General features: G+C 37.3%; 1 protein-coding gene across 1 annotated transcript in view; it reads left to right on the top strand.

The window, feature by feature from the left end:
* Nucleotides 1-24,226, top strand: part of cadm1a (cell adhesion molecule 1a) — a 393,907-nt gene that overhangs the window by 360,700 nt on the left and 8,981 nt on the right. The window contains exon 10 of the mRNA XM_062432889.1: nucleotides 2,840-2,889. Within this exon, the coding sequence (XP_062288873.1) occupies nucleotides 2,840-2,889 (50 nt within the window). The remainder of the gene's footprint in view (nucleotides 1-2,839; nucleotides 2,890-24,226) is intronic.

The following is a 24,226-nucleotide window of genomic DNA, read 5'->3' as shown; positions in this document are numbered from 1 at the left end:
CGTAGATATGATTGTTGGACTGTTCCATTGAAAAAAAAATCATGTCTCAATAATCTATAAAAATAAAACCCCTTCAGCCAGTTATTTCCCCATTCTTCTCCTGATAAAAAAAGACTCAATCTTCATTCCTGGGGACTTGTGAAATGTTTTAAGCCTTAATTATTTTTTCCCAAGTCCTCATTTAGTCAAGTATGGTCCAAATGCCTGGATGTGCCCTTTCTATCCTATATTCAATTTTACTGAGGATGTTCTTGGATTAACCATTTACATTTTGAATATGTGGTCAATTTGGCAAAATAATGTCCACTTTAAAATTTGATTCAGCGTTTTCAATGTGGTGAGCTAGACCTGCTTGGTCATTACTGGGAAGAACAGTCTTCTCTCAGCAAGCCTTTTAGTAATTTAGCAGTGGCAGTTATGTGTCTGTAGAGTTTTAAAACAAAAAATATAATTCATTTTTGTCTCATCTTTAAAATCTATTATATGTGTTTCTGTTCAGCTGTGACTGGAAGTAAAGTTAAGGGTGATCCTTTTGATTGGCTAGTTGTAAAATAGTGCTGCCTCTGTATACTTTGCATTATTAATACCATTTATACAAATTTTACCACTCTTAAAATTAAAATTAATTAACATATATACAGCAATGAAAACAAACAGAGGTTGAGTTTGAAAATAAACTACAATGTATGAATCAATCATTATCAAGAATCCTGTGTATGCAACTGTAAAAAACTGTAAATATAACACATTATTGATACCTGGTCAACTAGCTAGAATATACATTAAAGCCAGAGTGGGTAAATGGTGTGCCACAAACATTTAGTATATCTCATAATTACCTTGAAAAGCAAAATAAGTCTGCTGATGTGTAAAAAAGTTGCTGAGTGATCTTTATTACCTGTAGCTTAAATACAGTCTATTTCAGGACCTCATAGTCAGGATCCAATGACCTGACTGTGTAGGAGGGCTGTTTTACACATTTTCGATCGATCCCCTGAACTGAACTTACCTCAGAGCAGATTAGCCATGTGGCAAAGGTCACACTGTTGATCTACCCTGGCTAAAAATGAACTAGCTGTGTGATATATTAAAGCCTGGGTTAAGCCCAAAATCAGCTGACTAAGTCACTAATCTCACTTCAAATGAGAAACACTTGTTTGACAGCAAACATGGTACTGATCTTGCTGAGATACTAGCTGCTCTTACTTCACCCTTATATGTAAAAACATAGCCGTTTTAATGACTGGCCTGTGGCATTATCTACCGCTGACATGTTTTAACTACTCAAAGACCTTGTAGAGAAATGGATCCTCAGAGATTCTCAGTAATTCTAAGATAAACTTGATAAAGTGTCACCTTGCGAGAGCGCTGCCTGTACCCTGAGCCTCTAGCGGCAGAGCTGAGGAGTGGCATTGCTCCCTAAACAATTACACATTAAACTCAGCATCATTCCCCCTCTTTCTTACACACACATCTCTGTGACTTGACAGCCTACAGCCACTTTCTAATGTCTCAGCTGAAACGGTCCAAGCCAAGGAAACTGTAAACTGTCCTTGTTGAACATGGTCTATCTTTGACCAAAAGTTGCTTTCATTACTTTAACCTCTTGCAACCCTGCGTCCTCATGTGGGGACTTTACATTTTGGGTTTGCTGGAACTTATACTTCATTCTGCTTAACTTTGACCCATTGTCCCCATTCGTAAGCACTTTTTTGTGCCACCTAGTGGTAGCAAAACCACAATACATTAATTGTGTAATAATTAGATGGTAGGCATCTTGATGAAGTCAATCAACAACTGATCCCCAGACAAAAGTGAACATGAGGCAAAACCTTATCAAATGTTGTGGTTGAAACTTGTTTATTTATGCTTAACAATGTTTGTAGTTTGATATGCTATTTTGACTATTCTATGTAGGGACTTTATTATCGTTGGTGTAAATGTAAGGAAATAAATAGTTGTATACACTGGTGAATTCATTGTTTTGCAGTAAAATAAACCCATTGTCCCCTATATGAGGACATTATTTATTTCAAAAACTATGTCCTGTTTAAGACTATGCTTATTTCTTGTACTTAACAGGTCCTACTATCATAGGTCCTAATATCTAGGATAACTTAAAAATGCATACCAAACAAAAGCTCAGGTCTCAAGAGGTTAAATCAATTGTAGTGCTTTTGCAGTGTTGAAAAGGTTGACACTCTGATCCAGACATGCTTCAATACAACAACTAACACTCACTCGGTCATCAAACCATGTTGGTGAGTATCTCATCTTGTACCAAGTCATTGTAACACTGAATGTTGTAACTTCACCAAAAGTTTCCTTGATTTGCTGCCATGCAAAACATTCCCTCTGTAAATGGATGGCAAAGTCTTCTCCGAGCCATAGAGTGTTACATTAGGACAGCATGCACAATTATTTCCTCTTGATAGTCTAGTCTGTGTTTTCTCTACACCGCAGCTGCCTACAGCACATGATAATAGTCTTTTCCATATCTCCTCAAGCAGTAGCCACACTCCCCTCTGAGTGCAACGTCCAGTGTGTACAGTAAATATGTATTTGTGTGTGTGTGTGTGTGAGGTGTGTGTGTGTGAGAGAGAGAGGGAGAAAGAGAGAAAGAGCTCATGTTTATCTCTGCACTGCCTTTGGATCCCTTTGATTTCCCTTAAGCTTTATGTCTTTTGTCATGTTCTGGTCTTCTGAATGCTTGCTTATGGGTGTCATTTGTTTTCTCCCCCTGCCCCGCTCCCTCACTCCCCCTGCCTCCTCCCCCATTTCTTCTTTATTTGCATGCTGTTCTTCCTGTTCCACACCTCCCTCCACAACTGCCATGTCCTCTCCTTGTGTGCTCAGACACCACGCCCAGCACTGAACCTGCAGCTCATGGTTGGTATCTTTACTTTCCTCTTTATGTCTGTTTTTTGTTGTTTTTTTTCTTTTTAACTTGTGTCCTGCCTCTGCAGCATGCTTACTTTAACTGTTGCACAGTAGAGTTTATTGTGCCAGGCTGCCCACCCTCGAGATGTCAGCTGTGCCTGGTTACAGTCGTTCATTGATTTCACGGACCTGCCTTTTGAGCACAGTGCACCTGCCAAGTAACAGTCAGGCCACATTTTATTTTATTCTTCGAATAATTACACCACAAAGATGTTTATTTCACTTACTGTCTTTGCGTAGGCCAGGCATAGCATAAACACCCTGACCATGATATGCTCGTGGTTTCTTCATTATCTCCACTGGAATTGCATTCGTGAAATGCTTGCACCAACTAACCAATTACAGTTTTTCCCTGAAGGTGCCACGGAGGAATAAAACCCGCTCTTAGGCCGAGACTGATTATATCGCCAGCATGAGATGATGTTTTGTGGAGGCAAAATTAGACCTCATTTACTCATTTTCATTAATGTGAATGAAGATGATACACATCATTATTTTGTGGCTGCAGTTTCATAATTTGTGTGAACAAATTCATGAGTGTGTGGTCACAAGCCCTCTATTAAGCATCTGCTCAGTTTTGCGCCATCAGTAAAAATTCAAACTGACTTCTCTCACTCTCCCTGATGAACAAATTAGGGGCCTTCAGGGCAAAAATGAGCCATGGGCCCCTATTAACCCCCTGTTTCTGCTAATTTAATTAAACACAAAGTTATTTGGGAAAATTGCTTTGTGTAAAATGTCAAACAGGTAGATGAGAAGAACAAACAAATCAAATGAAACACCATGAATTCGGTACCTTCGCAGTCCCTGGGGCCCCAGACCCCCAGGGTAAATACACACTGTGTGTGGTTGTTAGACCAGCCTCACCTGCTAGATTTGGTTACATTTCCATTATTTCATTGTTTTGTTGTTGTTTCTTTTCACTGCCCAGGGGCTCAGATACACCCTGACTATTGCTGAGGGGTGTCAGGTGGAAATAACTTTCTAAAAAGAAAAAAACACAGCAGAAAAAAGAAACATTATTTTCCAATTAAATTTGCAGCCAGAATAATTTGATAAAGAAATAAAGATCTGTACACATCATTATTATATTTTACTGTATTAAAAGTGTGATATAGGTTGATACATCAAGCCATATTGTAAAGATTAGCTGATTGACAGGCAAAGTATTTTTTTTCATCGTTCATTACTCATGCAAGTGTTATTAAACACTGTTTTGAATGTCTAGACTGTGAAAGTTGCATGCTGTGACAGCAGGCTCTGTTAGAAAACAGCAGAATAATACATATAATAAGCAAATTGCACTTACAGCGTTTGGTTAATATTTAAACCAAAGACAAGCAAGAATTATTTTAATGAGCAATAATTTAAAAAAATTGTAGCCTCAGTAAATAGGTATTAAGTTCAAGTGCGAGGGGAAATGGTAGATTGGTAGATTTCCCATTCAAAGGTGCATCACCACCATACTTACAATGCAGTGGGTAATTCTAATTAGCATTTTGGTTGCATTCACAACTTCACATTTAATTCCAAATACCTTTTATAGTGAAAGTAATTACTTGTTCAGTGTTACAGATTGGTTTGAAACTGAGTTTGAAGCACCTTGTTACATAAGCTGACACAATAGGGTGGAAAGCCACACTTAAACACTTAGTAAGTTCATCTTGACACATAACATGGGGTTTAGGCCTATTTCAAATTCATGCATGAGTGAACTTGATTAATAATGTCATCAATTTAAGTCGGCATGTTTAATACATCACAGTGATCTTGGTGGGACATGAGGTGCGGTTGAAGTGCTTCCTGACATGGTATTGACTCCGTCTGTTAGACAGACATGCCTGCAGCAGTAGTGAAGTGGTTTCCTCCCTGTAAATGATGTTGGCAGCTTATATTGGCCGGGCCACAGATGCTCTACTCTCCTTTTTGTGAGATGTGTTTTCCACATTTATGAGTTTGGTTGTTCCAGATGTTGTATCTGAGCTCATAATTGTTCTTTAAAGAGGATGTATTATTCTCATTTAGTGCTCTATATTTCTATTTTTAGACACAGTTTTTTTTTTATCCTTATTTATCTTGTACTGTATAGGAGTTAATCTACTTTTATTAATAATTACCTCAAAATAATAAGAACAAAACCTCCTTTAAGGGAAATCTATAATGCCTGGAGGACACATTAATTGATCAATTTGATCAATTAATCAGTCTCATAAAAAACATAAATGATTCTGAAAACAGTGACCTCTGTCTGTTATGCTCAACAACAACTTCTTATGATAGATGAAGACATTTATTCATAGCGAGATGTCTTAATGATCCATGATGAAGCAAAGCATAATAAAGCAAAAAAAAAGGTCTTTAAATTTAAATAATTTAGGAATAGTTAATCAAAGTATGTGAGTTGAGGCTAATGTATAATCGGGTGTCTATTATCAGATATTAATGGATGATGAGAAGACCATTAATCTTTCATAATGTACACCTCCAAGGGCATTATCCTGCTTACATCATGGTCAATTGCCAAAGAATCCTATATTATATATTTTATGCATTTTGCAATCAAAATCTAGTTTTTCACAAGCTGTAACACCTGAGAGTTTGACTAAATCCTGGAACAATAATTGCCATTGCATAAGGTTCTTATGCAATGGAAATACTGTTCACTACTCCAGTTAATAGGAAGAACCTTAAATACGACTTGGCAAAGGGAGATATTTCTAGTCCGCTCAGCTCATCATTGAGCCAGAAAGCTAATGTTAAGCTTGCATGATTCAAAGTCAATAACATTGCACGGGACTGACAAACAGAAAATATGTATGTTTCATGAACAAATGATAAACTGAAATATTAATAACAACAAGGAACGGGTGGCATCACACAAAGGCAGGCTGGGAGCCGACTGGCTGGGATGACACAGGGAGTAGAGCTAACAAGACTGATGAAGGGCAGGTGTGCACATGAACGCACAAGGGAAACACAGAGCAAACAGAAAACCAAAAACCCCAGAAAACACCATATAACCACGCATAAACCATCTCTTAGATAACATGAACACAACTAAAGTAATTGCACAATGAGCACACAGCAAAATAAACATCAGCACATATCGCTGTTGAAAAAAGAACAAATAATCAGTCGGGCAGAGTGGATTGCACTTTAAGGCTGCATGAAACAACATAAATTGAAGTAAAAGACAGCTGCAGCTCTGAATAACATAAGTGTTATTCTTCACTTGAGCATTTACTTCCAACAAAAGTCAATATAGAAATCAAGAATTGCTCAAGTGTTCCTTAAATATAATCTGTAACCTCTCTTATGTGTCATTCGTCCCACTTAGCCCAACATTAAACAGGCAGAATAGCCTGAGGGCATCTGGTGGACTGATGGAGGGACAGAAGTATAACATACTGATTCCTATCTTCTGATTTGAGATGGAAAATTAACAGTTTTAAATGCAAAATTCACACTTCAGAGTCACTATGGCTGAATAAATGTCAAATTGATAAGATAATAAAGCATTGTATAAAAAGACCAATTATTGAACATTCACTTTAACGCCCAGCTCATTATATTTAGACATTCAACTTTCATTGATTTAACTTCTAAAACATTGTAGACGTCTATAGTGAAATGAAAATTAAAGCAACAATTATGTGACTGGATTCAATTTTTTCAATTTCAAATATAAACTCAACATCATTAACCATTATTTCCTCACAAAAGAAAATGTTCAGTATGACTTATTGTCTGATGTGTCTATCCAAATACAATATAGCTAATAGTTGTATTAAATGCAACAGGTTAAATAGCAATTAGGTTACCTCATGTAAAAATTGATTGCAAACTTGCTGCTTTTGCTACTTTTTAAATGATTGAAATAGCAGATTTTTACTGTGAAGAATTTAAAGGAAATTAAATGTTCATCCACTGTTTTAGCTTCACCCATTGAACTTTGACAGTGACGCTATTCCTCTAATAAAACCAGTCAGCCCAACAAGATATATGGAGAATAATTTATTTTTATTATTTAAAATATTAGAAATAATTCAGGGAGGAATAGTACAAGCAGAAACAGACACAGAAACACTGTAATGTTAGCGGAACAGTGAACTCCAACAAGAGCGGCTAACACACACACACACACACACACACACACACACACACACATACACACACAGATACACACTACAGCACTGCAGCAGATGACCATATGAAAAATTATTTCAAGAGCTGATTAAAAGTAGAAACAAAACTGTTGGAAACTGAGCGTTCAGTCTGAAGCTGGTGCTTTGTAATCACAGGGATTACTTTTACATATGTTTTACCTCATTATTTGACACCTTGGTCAAGTTTAATATGAACATGAACATGAGTGTAAGTGACTCTTTAGAATTACATTAAAAATTCAAAAGTCCCTCAGTTACACTCCTCAAATTTAAGAATACAAATGATATGATATTAAAACGTTTATGTAAACATTTATCTATTTATTTTTTTGTCTTAAAGATATCTCCAGCACTGTCCTTAAATTACATTTAGTGCCATCATTCAGTGCCAATGAAAGATGCAGTGTGCTCTTTAAGTAGCATGGAGCAGGAGGTCAGATCACGCACCTACAGTACTTACTGTACTATATTTTTGAACAAACACTGACATTTTTAAGTTTTAATAATATTAAAGGTGTCAATTTCTGACCAAAACCAAGAAAGAGCTGATCCTAAACAAGTATTCAGAACCTAAAATAGCTGATTTCTCTGCGCCACAGACCTCCTTTGTTGTCTAAAGCCTATTAAAAACACAGCGATGAGCCACACTGTGCACTGAGTGACATGTTCCTTCATTATCATGAACATGGCTATTAAGTGTCTGCCTTGTGAGCAATGGGAGGTCTACATTTATTTTCATGCTTTCCTTTTGTATCAGAGAGATGAAAACAGGAGAAGAGGAGGAAGCGAAGAAACTGACTACAAAACTGTGAAAAGCAGCTGCAAATAGAGATGAGTTCTGTGCATTTAGTGCATCTTGGAGTAATTTAAATAATGTGGATGCACATACGCTACATGCATATGCTGTTCTGTTGTGCTTCCATCCCCGAACACCCACTTCCAGGAATTAGGCCTTAGCTCTATTATTAGTCTAGCTCCAGTAAAAGCCGAGGGTGGCACATGTTTTGCAGCATTATTTGGTGACGCCCTGTGACAAATAAGTGTTATTTTGAAGGTGAACAGTGTTATTCTGCTAATTAGTAAACCAAATGAATTATTTAAATTACAATAACATATCAGGCAAGATGATCCTGAAAGTATGAGTACAATTTTGAGTGACAACAGATGTGCAAGTTTATCCGATCTTGCAGTACAATATCTACTACAGCATTATTGAACTTGTTATGGCTATTTTTTGACCACAAACTCACTCTCTCTTTTAAGGTTAGAGAAAGGTCTTCAGAGATTCAAACTCCTCACCTACAGGACTTGTGTAGATCGATGTTATACAAGCAGCATAGCTTCTTTTAAGGGATATCTCAGTGTGTAGGTTGTGTGTGTAAAGAGTGTGCAGCTGAGAAAGAGAGAGAGAGAGAGAGAGAGAGAGAGAGAGGGAGAGAGAGAGCATGTGTTGCATGAAGTTAGCAGTATAGCTGTGAAAGTAGCAGTACAGTATGTGTGTGTGTGTGTTTACTGTATGTTATTATTCAGTGGTATAACTCCTCAAGACGATAAGCCAAGCTCTCATGTCTTGCTTGAAGCTTATTGATTAAAATAAAGGGGGTCAACATTGAATATATGGTTTGGATGCTGAAGCAGGAAAAGTTAGATGCAGAACCGGATCATTTTTGTCTTCAAATTACACCATATTGATGCGTTTCTATGCATATATGTTCAGTCCCGAGTCAGCTCTTGGCCGGGTGTACTGGTAATAGCTTTAATAGTTTTATTTTAGATTGAATGTTTGTATTTATGTAATTATGCATATAGACTAGATGTAAGCTTTTGAATTTTAACAGTTACATGTCTGATAGTAGGGAGTGGTAACAAAGGAGCTGCTATAAGCTGATTTCCTTGCTGTTCTTGCTGTTTTCTTGTTTTCGACTTGTTGATGTATTCAGCTCCCACATCTATTGTTTCCTTTAATGTGGGTTGTTTTTCCCCATTATGGCTGTTCAAATTCATTTTCAGGCAGTCTCAGATATACTTGAAACTAACTAGAAATGAGCAAGTAAAGCAAATATGTTTCAGAATTTTTCTCTTGTGAGAGCATGACTTTGGACCCTTGACCCACCTAGATGTGGAAGGTTTTCTCTCCTTTTTTAACTCTTTACCTGTTGCATCTTAAGTCTTAGTTTAAAACAGAACAAAAGGTCTGCACTGACTTAAAGTGTGGTATGTTAATTGACATTTAACTGAAACTATAATCTTAACCGAATTACTTTTGTTGTCTAAATTTTAACCCCAAAAAAGGGAATTTAGATGCAAATCCTGTTCTCTGGTGTCAAAATTCTGTCCTTTGTAGCTCTGTGTTCATTTTAAAAAATGTTGCTTGTTAACATAATCCAGGCATTGATTATGATGCAACATAATTTGGTTAACAATTGAGTAATATATAAATGTAAGTTCTAAGAGGCAGGGTTGATTTCATTGTTTTATTTTAGCTGAAATAGGCGTGGTGACTTCTCTGGGTATCACTCTGAGACATTTGCATGGCTGTTTCTTTTACACTTGTATAAAGCTTATATATTATAACAATAAAAATGTATGAGCTAAATCAATTCAGTAAGCCAATGAATTCTCTTGGATATTTCACTTTGTGCACCAAGAGCGTTGAAGTGTAAATGTAAATAATAAACAATTTGGATAACAACGGGGCAATCTCCGAAATGTTAATTCATGTTTGTGTTTCCTTTTCCCCTGCCCAGTGTGTGACACCAAGTCAGAGACCATTAGAAAAGCATTACCACTGACCGCCTGTCTCCCCATGCCCTCTAAAATGTTGTTGCCATGACGATGCCCCGCTTGTCGTGACTGGAAAAAAAAAAAAAGCTGAGACACTAAAGAGCTGGAAGGCTCTTCCAAAGATTGTCCATTTCCTTCTAAAATAGGCCAGGTAGAGGGAAAGAGGCGCGGAGGGCAGAAAGGGAACAAATTAAACATGCAGCAGAGAAAAGAAGAGGATCTGAGATGAGCTGCCAGTTGACTGGAGAAGTGGGTGTTGAAACAATTTGTTCTTATAAGTTACGATTTCGCTCTGATGCTGAAATGAGAAAAAAAAACATCAGAAACTGTAAAAATCAGACATGATGACTGATTTTATTGTGAATGTGTAACACCATAACACTTGACAACACATAACTAAGATCTTTTGGTACCAAACTTGTGAGGTCTGCAAAGTTTAACAAAACCTATAGAAACTCATTTAATAAATGCTCAGACAACAGAATAGCAGAGTTGATGTGAGTTAAAGCTGTATCAACTCATGATTAAGGATGGAACAAATTTGATTAAAAGCCTTATTCACAGTTATGACACAACATATTTTGACTAAAACCGTCTTTATTAGAGCAAAAAGAGATCCTTAAACAACTCTTGGGGACATGCCATCTGTATTATTCTGGGGGATTCAAATGTTTCACAGTTTAGTCAGTAGCTATTCTTAAAGCTGCATTTTTTGGCCACTAGGGGGCTCACACTTTCACAACAACTAAAATAACACAGGTTTGATATGTTATGGCCTTGTAAATATTGATATGGCCAATGTGTTTGCAAGAAGTCACAGAGCAACATTAGCATTAATGAAGAGTCATGTTTCTTGGTGACTAGACAAATGTAAAGCCACTCTTCACTCTCCATCTAGCTCTTATTTTAGTCTCCATTAACTTGTAAAGAAAAAACAACTTGGTTCCTAAATGCTGCCAAATGCTTCACTGTGTTCACCAGCTAGTCACTAACTTTGTCTTTGTGCAGTGGGTTTTATTTTTTTTTAGCTTTTTCACTGAAAACAACTTGAGAGCATTATGACAGAAACAAGACAGTACATTTGCAGACATACAAAAAACACAATGAACTGAAAGATGCTCTGCAGAGAAGAAGGAAACTGCTATGTTACAGTTATGTGATTTTATGGAAAAGTATTAATTTGTATAGTTCTAAATTTGAATGTTTTTAATGATAAAAAAAAAAGATTTATAGATAGATAGAACCAATAGATTTTGGGATTCTCCACCAGAAATAAAGCTGTATTTAAACAATTGTACAGAAAATATCATAAAAAAGTAAAATATTATGTTGACAGAAACATTGACAAACTTCCTTTGGTGGCTAGTAAGAAAAATATGAAATAGTGTTTGTTCATTTTGGACTTAAAACCTCTACATTTCTAAACTTCTGGCTATGGCCCTGGCTTCAATCATAAAATGGCAGTTTATCATTACAAATGCCAATCAAAGTGAGTCCCAATATCATACTATATACTTTTAAGTATTTATTTTGTTAACATCAATCCGACTTTAAAAAAAGGAAGCAGGTAAAAATGGTTTGACAATGATTTATTACTTCTTTTGTGTTTCTGAGCAGGAACCATCATACCATTGTGCATTATTTCTGCCACTTTTGCCCAGCTACTAATACAGCTCCACCATTTCAGTTGTGCATCCGATTGAGGGACAATAGCACACATCAACACCACACTCAATAATCAGGGCTTTGCTTTGTTGAGGATTTTCTTTTGTAGTCATGTAACCTGCGTGAGGTAAATCAACTCTCTCCAAGTAGCTTGTTTCTAAAAATGCACAAAAATGGTCCAGAGTTCAGAGCCAGCATTTTGATGTTGGATGTTGAAGCAGCGTTTGCTCTTCTCATCTCACTTCCATCTCCTCACTCTTAATGAAAGGGCATGTTGGTGGAAGATGTCAGTTGCTTTAGCTGATGGCTAGCTGCACTGACTAATTTCCCATCCGGAGAGGTGAGCACGTTTAAAAAGGACACACCTGCCAACACGGCTGTCAGCAAGCGTGTGAAAGAAGTGGGATAATTGAGAGAGAGATCTCATAGTGGAGTGGAATATGGTGGTATAATGGCCACTTTGCTCACAGTGGGATTGTGGCAGGTGAAGGACAGGACTTCTCTTTTTAATCCAAGGACTAAACTGTCACATTTGGATGTCATTAAAAAAAGACATTCATTAAATGACAAGGACACAATGTGCCAAATTACCATCCTGTATTGACATGCAACACATGTAGTGATTGTTTCTTCAGACTTTGATTACTGCTTTATGGGGCAGCCAACCTTGAAAAGTATTTGGTTTTTTAAGATATTTTAGGGGTTTGGAAGGGAGGGGGGGCACTTTTACCTTCATTTAATAGTTTAACCCTCCTGTTGTCCTTGAGTCAAGGAAGGAAAGGAGGAAGAAGGAAGGAAAGGAGGGAGGATGGAAGGAAATGAGGGAGGGAGGAAGGAAGGGAGGAAAAAGGAAGGAAGGTAGGAGAGAGGGAGGAAACAAGGAAGGAGGGAGGGAGGGAGAAAGGAAAAGAGGAAGGGAGGAAGGAAGGACAGAAGAAAGAAGGGAGGATGAAAGGAAGGAGGGAAGGAAAGAGGGAGGAAGGAACGAAAGAGAGAAGGAGGGAGGGAGGAAGGACAGATGGAAGGAAGGAAAGGAAGGAAGAAAGGGGGATGGAGGAAGGAAAGAAGGAAGGGAGGAAAGAGAGAAGGAGGGAGGGAGGAAAGACAGACGGAAGGAAGGAAGGAAGGAAGGAAGGGAGGAAAGAAGGATCAGTCAAAACAGACGGGGTCAATTTGACCCGGGAGGACGACACAAAGGTTAGAACACAGAGAGAGACAAGAAAGCGTTGGTAAAGAGACGAGTTACAGATGCAACATTGCAGTTATGTGGTGTACGTTTCAACCAGTAGGCTATCGGGGCACCTTGAGAGGTTTATGTCTTTTGTGCGAGCTCTACATTTGGCATTTGTGCATTGATATGTGGTACCTGTGCTGGGTAGAGACATGATTAGGAAAGGCATGTGTTTGAAAATTTAGCCAAAGTCCACATGGCGTCCTTTTGACTTTGGGACTTTATAAACAGTAGAGCAGTGATCATGGGTTGACTGACTATCAAAGGCACAGATGGCACTGCCGACTTTACTGACGGTACGGTACATATTGGTAGGTTCAGGGGACGCAGCAGCATGTTTTTGGCAGCTGCAGTTCTAGTTTGATGATTGTGTGCACTTACTGGTACAATTTTTCTTTTTCTTTTTTTTGAATCATGAACGTCCAGTCAGACAATTTATTTTATGTTTAATTTAGGAAACATGTTGCACACAAAAGAATTTGTTCGGCACGATGATGAGATGTTTGAACATTCATCTACTTTACATTGACCAATTAAACCCAAATTATAGAGTTAGTGTGGGAAAAAATGACCCTTTCTTTTTGGGCAGCATTTGCAAAGAAGTTTTCAACAGATATGTGGAGTATATTTTGTATCAGTGTCACAGTAGGGTACCTTCATTTAAGATGTGTGTGTGTGCATTGTCTGTGCACACACACACAAAGATGTGTATATGTGTGAAGCTGGCTTGATCTTGCCTTTGGGGCTCTCTCTTCAAATGAGGCACATATGCTGCATTAATTAGTTTCAGACTCACAACTGAGCATGACAGGTGACAAACAGGGGTCCCCCTTCCAAAACCTCTTTCTCTTCTCATAACTCACCTCCTGCGGAAAGTTAAGTGAACCTCTAAGGCTCCATCTGGCTTTCACATGATGAAATAGACGAGGAAGTAATTAAATAGACAGGTTAATGTAATCGGTAGTGACTCTTTTCTCCTCACCTGTGACATACATCTGATCCTTTTAATCAGCCTGAACAGCAAACATGTTAAGATTATCAGTGGGTGAGTTAAGTGAGTTAATAATTAATTAATGTTTTCATACATTGTTTTGGTGATGTTGAAGTTCAAAGTTGTTCAGCAGAATTACTGAATCATATATTATTGGACCTGATTTCTAGACACTCTTTAGTAACCTTACTTCTTATTATCACTGGCTCTGCTTGCATTGTGATCTGGCTGCGCCACACCTCACATTGGTGCAGTTCTGTTTCAATAGCCGCTGGACACTTTTGAGAAGCGAGCAGCTGTTCTTTAGCAGCCACATTTATAATTTACTTCAGAGTTGTTTTTGCCAAAATTGTCGTCTTGTTTTATAAGCATATTTAATATGTATTTTACATCTTGTTTATCTGCTTGTGGCTGTCAACTCCTTTGTTGTTTAATTTCCTAATGTCTACTTTTAAATATCAATTGAAATGATCTCACAGCACAGCTGCTGTCATCAACGTGGATTTTTATTTGTTTTTTCAGATAATGATGTAAACATAAAATATCTGCAGGAAACATGCAGTGCAGCATCTTGGTAATAACTGCTGGGTAGTATTTAGTATTTATGAACCGTAATCAAATTTCACACTACCTATGACATTTGATGCCAGAGAACAGAACACGATGTAAATACAAACAACTGTATCTCTGCATTTCGCTGCATTAAAACACAGACTATGTGATCGTGTAGAGCAGTAATGCTTGCTGTAGAGAATGGGTTGGGTTCTGTTCAGTTGTTTCTATCTCACACAAGCACTGCTGCTCTCTCTCAGCTCGCTCTGATGTTGTTTTGCTGGGTGGAGGGGCCAACTTTAAATGTTGTGTTTACAAGCTACAACTGACAAATCCTGTAGAGTAGGTCTTTAAAAGCAACTTATCTGTTATGATTAGGGAACCATCGTTTAAAAGAGTAACTACTAGTCTGTTGTCAGCTATCATGCCAACCAACCAGTGTTCTTCCTTCTGTATCTTTAATAGGATCCCCACTCTTCACTAAAATGTCCTACTATATTTCCTATTTTTCCTTTATTTCAGAAATTAACAAACCTAAAATATGAACACATTGTGCACTGTTTCAATTACACATTAAATACCAAACTTTTTTTCTTAGCTGTGTATTTCTTCAATGTTTTTCAGCATCCTTGCTTCTATCATCAGTGTTTGCATTAGACTACCAGATGGACACAAACCAGTGAGACAATTTCACATTAATCTACACTGTCAATCATCCCCATCTGTTGCCCAGCTCTGCTACCTGCTGAAATTACAACACCTGCACCATCAAAGAAGCCTCTCACCCAACTGCTGTCACATTGCCACAGACGAGTCCTTTTAAACCTGTTTCTGGAAAGATTTAGCATATTATCTTTGGTAAATTGATGTAGAATAACAATAAACATCATTGATGCAAAAAATAATTACATATTGATGGATGTGATGTTTTAGTAATCTACCCTGGATAAAAAATCTATGCAGTTCTGCTAAATGCACCCACAGAAAATCACTGTGGGATTTTAGCTCAGGTTTTACCTAGTAACTGTAATAATTGATCTCATAACTGATTTCATTTTGTTTGTAAGCTCTCTTTTTTTCGTGAACACACTTACTTTCGAACTTATTAGGATTTGTGAATGACTTGGCGTAGCAGGTGTCCAGGTGTGGCTGTAAGACATAATTAACACCTGGTATTATCATAAGATCGGCATCTATACATCTGGGGAGAAAATGCACACAAAATACATTGCAATCAAAATGCCATCTGCTCGACCGGGCCACATCTGGATGTGACCTGCACTGCACAGGGACTGGATTTTAGCCAGGTGCTAATGATAACTGTACAATGTGAGCCCATTTTGTTTAAAAAAAAATCAAATTAAAAAAACCCCATAAGACTTGCCTGTTCTCTGCAAAGGAAAAAAAAATAAGTAGAGCCAATACAGCAGTAGCACATCAGGAGACTCTTGTGGGACCTATATGATATACAAGACAAAGGTCATGTAATTGCATGCATTTTTACATGACTGTGGTTGTAAAAATACTTTAAAAATTAAATATTACCAGTAAATTCTGCAAGATTACAAAATAGCTGTATTTTGAAGAAGATTGTAGTATACGTAAAATGAACAGATCACCTATCAATGTTAACATTTTACTTAGAAAATAATAAACTGTAGAAAAGTGTATAAGAGTATTGCTCATCAAGCACAATATGTTCTTGTCATTTTGATAATTTGGTTGATACCATCTAAGCTCCAAGCAGGCAGACAAAACAGGTGGCGAGCTTCAAGTTGGCATTATCTGTCACTTGTTTTAGTTGTACTGTAATGTGGACCATATTGAAATGTTATGCAAAATAGGCTCCCAAGGCATGTGTCCTGCCTGCTCCATGTTTTTAAATGCTCTTATTACAATTCACATTTAGGCTCAGTGTTGCCATGACAGCAACTAAGTCTTGCAACTTTCATCTGAGACAGTTGTGCCATTTTTTGTTAGCTTGGCATCTTGTAAGCATTGGCACGGACGACAACAAGGCAGGAAAACAGCTAAATTCTGACTACAGTTAGTGGGGAAAACACCTTTATTCAGTCGTACAGGATATGGGAAGCTTCCTAGAATAGACGTGAAGAGTCATAAAAAAAAAAGTCTGATCTAAGAGGAAATTAAAATTGATTATTAATAGCTGGTGTAAATGAAGCCCCTTCTTTCCCCTTTTTTCTCTCTAACTCGAGCTTGCAGCTCCAGCCCCAAGATCCCTCAGCAAATGTTGCCTTCCAAGGGTTTGGTCCCTCAATTGTGCCATTTTATTTCCTTATTTTCTTCCCTCAGTGGTGTCTGTTGGCAGACACAGCTGGAGTAAATGTTTTCCCAGTTTGATTCTACGAAGCTACAACCAGGGATTTGTCATTGCAAAACATATTCGTCTTTAAAGAGTGTATCAATAAACAATACCTTTAGTATTTTTCGTGCAAATATGACAAACCTAGTCCAGGAGATTATCCATTATCACTGGCTTCACTAGGTTTTAGCAGCACTGATATTTCTGGCTATAATGTGAATTATACATGATTTTTTTTCTTGACGCCATCCATGCATGTAAGATGGTCTGAATTTCCTTTGAGGTGACTTGGATTAGAGGCTGACACCATGCACTCAGCCCCTGCTAAAGGATTTTATTATCACCGCAGGTTCTTGTAAGCGTTTCTAAACCTGACAGAGATTGTTCCACAACACTGCTCCTCAAAGACGGCCGAAAGAGCATGACAACGCAGGCATACAGGGACTGTGATAACAAAGAAAATGTTCTAGGCATCCATCTTACATATCGGCAGAGTCCTTTTTGTTTTTTTATTGTTTTTTTCTCTTGTCTCTGTAGTATTTATTGACTAGCAGTCACGGGTCTGCGCAACAAAGGTCAAATGATGCCTTTGATTTACTTTTGAATAACCACTCTGTGCTCTTACAGTAAAAATAATGTCCACACCCTTTTGGACACATATGATGACACATCACAGTTACTCTTCTTTAAGTAGCTGTATCACATGAAATTTCAGTTATATCCATCCTCTTGAGACATTATGACATAGTTTGTATGCTCCTTTGTTTACTCTACTGGAAGCCTTTTTGTCTTTAAGAGCAGTATGTGCAAAAGTTTTGTCTACAGTCTAACAAAAAACAGTTTTCAGAGTAGGCACAGAAAGTATGCCAGAATTCATCTGCACGTCCATGCAAAAAATAATGATGCTGGAAGTTTGGAGATGAAGTGACTACATCCAGGTCATATGGTGGCAACTGTTGGTTATTGCTAGTTATAAAAAAGAGGAAACCTTTAGTGAAAGAGGAGACATGTCATAAAATTGGTGTGACATAATGGATTCATTATTTGATCCATAAATCTCAGAAAATAGTACAATTGTAATTTCCCAGAGTCATAGGTAACATCTTCTAATGGCTGATTGTTTTTTCCCCCACAAAAAGAATCCTTAAAATGACATCTTCCCCTTCTTCCTCATTGGAAATTTAAGACATTAATCCAGTCGTTTTAATAAACTAAACCTAACCAGACTTTAACCGCAGCTGTGACAGATCAGAAAAAGTTAATCACATGAGTCACAAAGCGCCCAATGTCTTTTCACTGATACTATTGTGTCTCATAACACCAGGATACACACAGTCTCTTCTGCTGTTATTGTGCCGATAGCAGAGCAGAAACACCTTGCATTCCTGTGACTTTAACCTTGACAAGATATTTCTCTTTGGATCACTTGCACACTTTTATTTACTTTCTGCTTTTTGATGATAAGTAATGTCATGACATTTCCTTTTACTATACAATGAGCGTTTTACTAATTGTCACTCACTTACTTTGACCTTTCTTTGCACAGTTAAAGTCTTTTTCTAATACAAGAAAATCCTCAGATGTCTGGTGTCAGGCAAAAAAAAAATCATTCAACATGAGCACACACACACGCAAACCAGGCTCCATGCCACCTTTGACAACCACGAGCATAAATCCTGAGAAGTCTTTCAGCTGCTGCTGAAATGACCGAGGCTGGAGGCAGCTCAGTGACAGCGGGACGGGAGGAGTTGGTCGGGTTGTGTGTGTGTGGGGGGAGTTGATAACGCATGAGAGAAGAAAGGGCAGTCTGGTGGATGGAGAGAAGCTCCATTGGGCTTCTTTTTTTTCACCAAACAGTGTCCCCATTAACAGGACTGATGTGCATCTCTACAACAAGCCACAAACTCATTTGGTCTTGGGAGCCATAGAGAGTCCTCAATGTGTTAGGATAAGTCACTCCAGAGACCACTAAAAGCCATTATTAGAAGGTGTTTATTGAGCTAGCCATGGCCTAGATACAGCTTAATATCCTGAGAACAGTTATAGCCCATAATTATATTACATTCTGAATGAAGACCATGATTAGATAAATGATGAATAGCTCCATCAGAGAAAAAAGGTGCAAGGTTCCTCAGGAGATAATGCACTCTTGGCTTATTTGTTTGTGAAAGGAGTTGGAATATTTGCTTTCCCTCTCATGTCTGTATTGTTTGGTAGCAAAATTTTGAATTCATTATATGGATAGAGCTTTGTATCACATAAGGAATATACCCACCCCAAAAAAAAGAATATCATAAATGTGTAGTTTATTTTCCTTATTTGTATTTTCTTCTCATGAGAGTGTGCTTATTCAAATAGAGCCAAAGACCCAACCACCAGATGTAACATTCAAACGAAGGTAGTGAGATCCCACATGTTCATTCATATGTGGCTGTGTATTTATATTCCATTCATCTTCAACAGTAGACTATTTATTTCATTAGGATACAAAGGATGGGAATTATTATTATGTAGTTTGGATTAGTTGTGTAGACAGATGGAACCAGTCTCCCCTATTCTGTTATTTGTATTATACTCTGAGTATTCTCTATTCTATGTCCTGTTTTTCTATTGTATCCTATCGATCATTAGGAGTATTGCTTGTCTCATTTTATGCATGTATTATATTGATTACTAATAGGGTGATTGTCTCAGGTATTTATGATTTATGGTTGTTTGTGGGTGTTGCAGACTTTGGCCAAAATAACTTATTTAAAGGGGACATGTCATGCTTCTATACTCTATACTTTCTAAAAGATGAGGTGAACTTATGTTAAAATGCTCCCTGCAAGTCAAAAGTCAACATGTCATACTGATCTTAACAGTTTTTTATTTACCTGTGCAACATGCCAACAAGCGGCCGTCCTTTCCTTTAATGCTATGGTTGTTGGCGTTGTCCACTCTGATATTTCGGATTGGATTCAGGCTCAAACATGAACAGATGTATTTGATAAGATTATATTTGACACAAAGAAAAGGAGAAAAAGAAGCAAAATCTGACTGCTATTGCTTATTTAGCCTTCAGAGCCGCCTGTAAAACTGTAAATCATGCAAAGAATCATGAAAAGATATTTCAGTAGAGCCCCAGAATAAAAATAAAGACATGGGAAATATGTTTTTCATAAAAAAGAGTTTACTATAAAAAATGTTAGTGCCAACAGTGTGAGTTTACTACCTTCCTTTTTGTAAGACTTCATTCTGCTACACACCTGTCTACCGGGTGTAAATTAGATAATATTCAGTCTCATTTTCAACGCTACCTATGAATTTCTCTTCCAGCTGGGTTTGAGCTTTCTATTTTTAAAGCAGCTCCAGAAGTTTGTGCCAGAGAGTGAGTTCAAATTGAACAATGGTGATGTGTTCTTTTCAATAGACAATGCCTCAGTATAATGGCTAATTGAAGCTGTCTTTCTGCAGCAAAAGAAATTAAATAATGAAAAAAGATATGAATTTATGATGAAATTGAGTTTCACTGTCGTCTTTGCTTTGTCTAATTTAATTACAGCAAAATGAAATCAGAGTTTGACTCTAAATTATTCCCTGGCAACTGTGCTACATGGTTTTATAGCAGCACAGCAAGGACACTGACAGAAACTATATTTTAGAAAGTATAAATTAGAAGTATATTCTATCCTTCCTATACACTTTCACCAACTGGAAGTCTTCCTTACTTTCTTTTCGGTGTTTTTAGACACTCGTGGTTAGCTTGTTGTTACCGGCTATCTGACCAATCAAAACTAAGTGATTATTTATACCACACAGCTACAAGTATAACATATGTCAGACAACATCCTAAATCCAATATGAAAGACTTAAGGTCATAAATCTGTTCAGTACTTAAAGTAGAATATGTGGTCACCCTGTTTGTAATATAACTCTGTTGCATAAGTGTTGTGACCGATCACTTCTGTAGTTTTCAAGCATTGCACATCCTGAATTCGTTGCAGACAGTAGCCTGTAGCACACACTGGGCATTATACAGAGAGAATAATAATTAGTTAGAGATACAGTAGCAGGCGTTTTCCATATTTCCCAAAATGCAGAGAGTGAAAGTAATAAAATTGCTGCTTTGTTGGAGTGTTTATGCACATCATCGCTGGGAAATAGGCACGTGTGGACTTGTGTGAGCTTGTGTGAGATGAATTATACTTTTTTACCTACCTTTAGTTGACATTACTTTAACTTTTCTGATGATCTTACAGCCTTGTTTTTCTGTCGTCATAATGGTAGACCTATATGCTGGTGTTCATAAATTTCAGATTAGCTGAAACTTTTTCTACTTTTTCACTGAGCTGATCAAATGCAATGATGTGAAGCAATGATCTTGGTCTGGTAAGAATTTGACCAGTGAGTTCACTGAAAAACAGTAGGTGGTCACAGCTGTAATTATTACACACAGTAGGTGGTGATGGTGAAAAAATTACCCACCTATGTGGATTGAAATCACTCGAATATAAAAAGGCGATGCAGGCAATGCAAAACAATTCCCCCTACTCCCTTTGCAGTCAATGTTTGTGATCATTTGATGTTTTGTTTGCCTTTCAGTTGTAGACAGCTACACAGTGGTTCTCCAGTCAATTTGTGTGAAAATGATGCAGATTACATTGAGGAGTAACCAAGCAAACTACTGCAGGATCATTTCTGTGGCTCAGTGCCTCAGTGGTCAGCACTGTTGCTTCACAGCTAAAGGCTAAGCGCTGCTGGACTTTACATATTCTCTGTGTGTGTGTTCAGTGTTTTCCTGCAGTCCAGGTACATGCAGGTCAGGTGAACTTGAGACAACTGCAGATCTGTGTGAACAGAAGTAAGAATATATTTGTCTCTATGTATTCACTTTGTATTTGTAGTCTGGGAAAGCCTGCAGAACATTAGTGAGTGTAGAAAGGAAAGCTAGTTTAAAGAAGGAGTCCCACAAAATTCTAACAATCTCTGATGAATTAAAAAACGTAAAATGGGTTTGCCACAGATTCCTTCTTTTATTCCTTTCCTTAGAAGTGGATAATGGAAGTAATGGATCATCATGAGACAATACATCTGAGCCTTAAATTGCTCTTGCAAATCATTATTTGAGAAAGTAATCATTATCAATTTGGATTTTTTATTTTATCACCTCATTTTATACCTTTAATTCAAATGTTAAAGATCCCCTACTGATGTATTTGAAAATATATAAAAATACTATACTTGGACTTTTTATTTTCCACATAAGAGTTCAATTACTTCCTTAAAAATCCTTAAAATGTCATTTGGATATGCAAATATTGTTAATCTACACAATATGTCTCCCATTTAACTGTAAAGTCCATTCTCAGTGTTAGTGTTTGTGTACTGGAGGCCTCAAGTTTCCATAAGAAACCCTTGTTTAAGTTGCAAAATGGACCACAATGGGCTCAAAAATTGTTGCGATGTCACAAATCACACTTGTAAGTACAAGCCTTAAACTCCCATTTAAAATGAGCAAAGACAAACTTTCCACTTTTCAGCAGATAAAAGTGAAAAAATGTCAAACTCTGCACATACATCATTCTGTACAGTGACACTCAACAAACCAACCGAAGCAACAAGAAGAAAAAAAACCAACCCATTTTTGACTGGAGGGGGACTTTAAGGTTGCTCTGTAATGATGTCAGTGACAACCTGGAGCCATCCATCTTACATCTATTCTTGTGATACATTAAAGTGACTCGCTTCACTCTTAAATGTAAATCAAAACCTTATCCTCTGCCATGATCCTGACACCAGTTTTACATATAAAGTAATATAAAAATAACCCAGCATTTACAGCTTAGGGAGGAGTCTAATAAAAAAAAATGCTATCGGTTGCATTATGGGAAATATAAGAGTTTAGGAATAAAAGTCAAGATATCTCAACCTCTTCTGCACTGATTTTTTAAACATCTTTCTTCTTTTTTTTAAATCTCTCTTGCGCGCCTCTCGACTTCATGGAAGTGCAGAATCACTGGTGTATTCTTTTGACATTTCGTCTTATCTGGTACATCTTCAAGCACAATGGGGTATTTTTTGGTTTTTCAAAAAATAATGAAGCCTTTCAAATTACAGACAACACATTTCAAAATGAACCAGAAATGTCTCGTAAATCACCACTAAAGTCAAAATATTATGACATTGTTTTTAATCATTTCTATTTCGACCTTATGTGACCTCTCAGCTACTCTCCTTTTTTTCTGCAGCGTTTTTAATGGAGCCGCTGTCTTTTCAAATTGAAACACTTTTTGACATTTTGAAAAAGACTCAATAAATCTGAGGCCAAGTCACTCTGTATGTAAGAAGTGTAATGCGCTACCCGAGAGGCAAAAGATTTAACTGACATCCTTAAATAGGTTCAATGAATAGGTTCATTGAGACTTTAATTACATTCACTCTTTAACTGAGTGTGTTGTGGGCAATGGAAGTGGATCTTGACAAGCCAATGTGCTCTTATGACACCCCACCCACATAGCGCTGCAGTATTCCTGATTGCCCCTCTATCTGCAGGCAGCATGGGCACAACAGTGAAATCACTAATGCTTAATTAGCAGATTAGGAGATCCAATTAGGAGATCTCCTCTGTCTTGAATCAAGTCTCTGTCAAAATGTCCTATGAAAATGAGATACTCCACATTCCCACTTAAGGTGGGTTTCTCTCCCCCTGCCAAGAAGACCTCTTTTGATTGACTGTTGCATGCTTTGTTTAGCCCTGTGGACACCTTGTTTGAAGCCCATTCGTGTTTAATCATTTATGTTTCAGACACATTTCAAAGCGAGTCTGAGCTGTGTGTCAGTGTTGAGATAAATCCAGACTGCAAGGTCATAATATGGAAACATAAAGCTTTATTCTGAAACCGTTTGGTTGTGTTTTTGCATCTTTGGGATTTTTCAAAAAAAATTCAAGATGCCTTAAACTAAATTTGGAGGCTACCAATGAAAATAAATGAAATGAAATGAGGAGAGAAATCTACTCTGTAGCCCTGAAATTGAAAGATTAGATAAGAGTATCTCCAAAAATAAGATTAGATTATGTAATACTGTATGCATACACTACACGTAAGATAAGGAATTTCCCAACTTCATCTGTATAGGTTTATAACTATTTAACATATAGTACAGTTGTTTGTGGTGTAACAACCGTTTCTCATGATGTCCTCATAAATTCCAGTTCTGTTCTATTCTGAGATGAATATCTTTAAAATATTTGCTAAACCAAATCTACATTAAGAGCTTTAACAAACCCTCTGGCTTCTTCTTTACACTACAACAGCTTCATGGCACATTAGTGAAGGTTCTGCACATGTATTGCATTATATTTGAGGCACTCCTCTAGGATCTGTTGACTCTAGTGACTGGGAAAGCATTAGTCATTTTCAAAACGTTTGGTGTCTCTTGGTTATTCATACTGAGCTGTAACACAATGCCAGATTTTTCATGAAATGTCTTCCGAATTTTTAAGTTTTCAGTCTCTGTCCTTTCCTGTAAATAAATTAAAATGTTAAAAAAACAGTTAATACTAGATGTGAACATCCCAGATTTCTTTTAAC

The sequence above is a fragment of the Scomber scombrus genome, chromosome 14, assembly GCF_963691925.1.
Source record: "Scomber scombrus chromosome 14, fScoSco1.1, whole genome shotgun sequence".
Lineage (NCBI taxonomy): Eukaryota > Metazoa > Chordata > Actinopteri > Scombriformes > Scombridae > Scomber > Scomber scombrus.
This window is presented reverse-complemented; position numbering and strand designations above follow the sequence as displayed.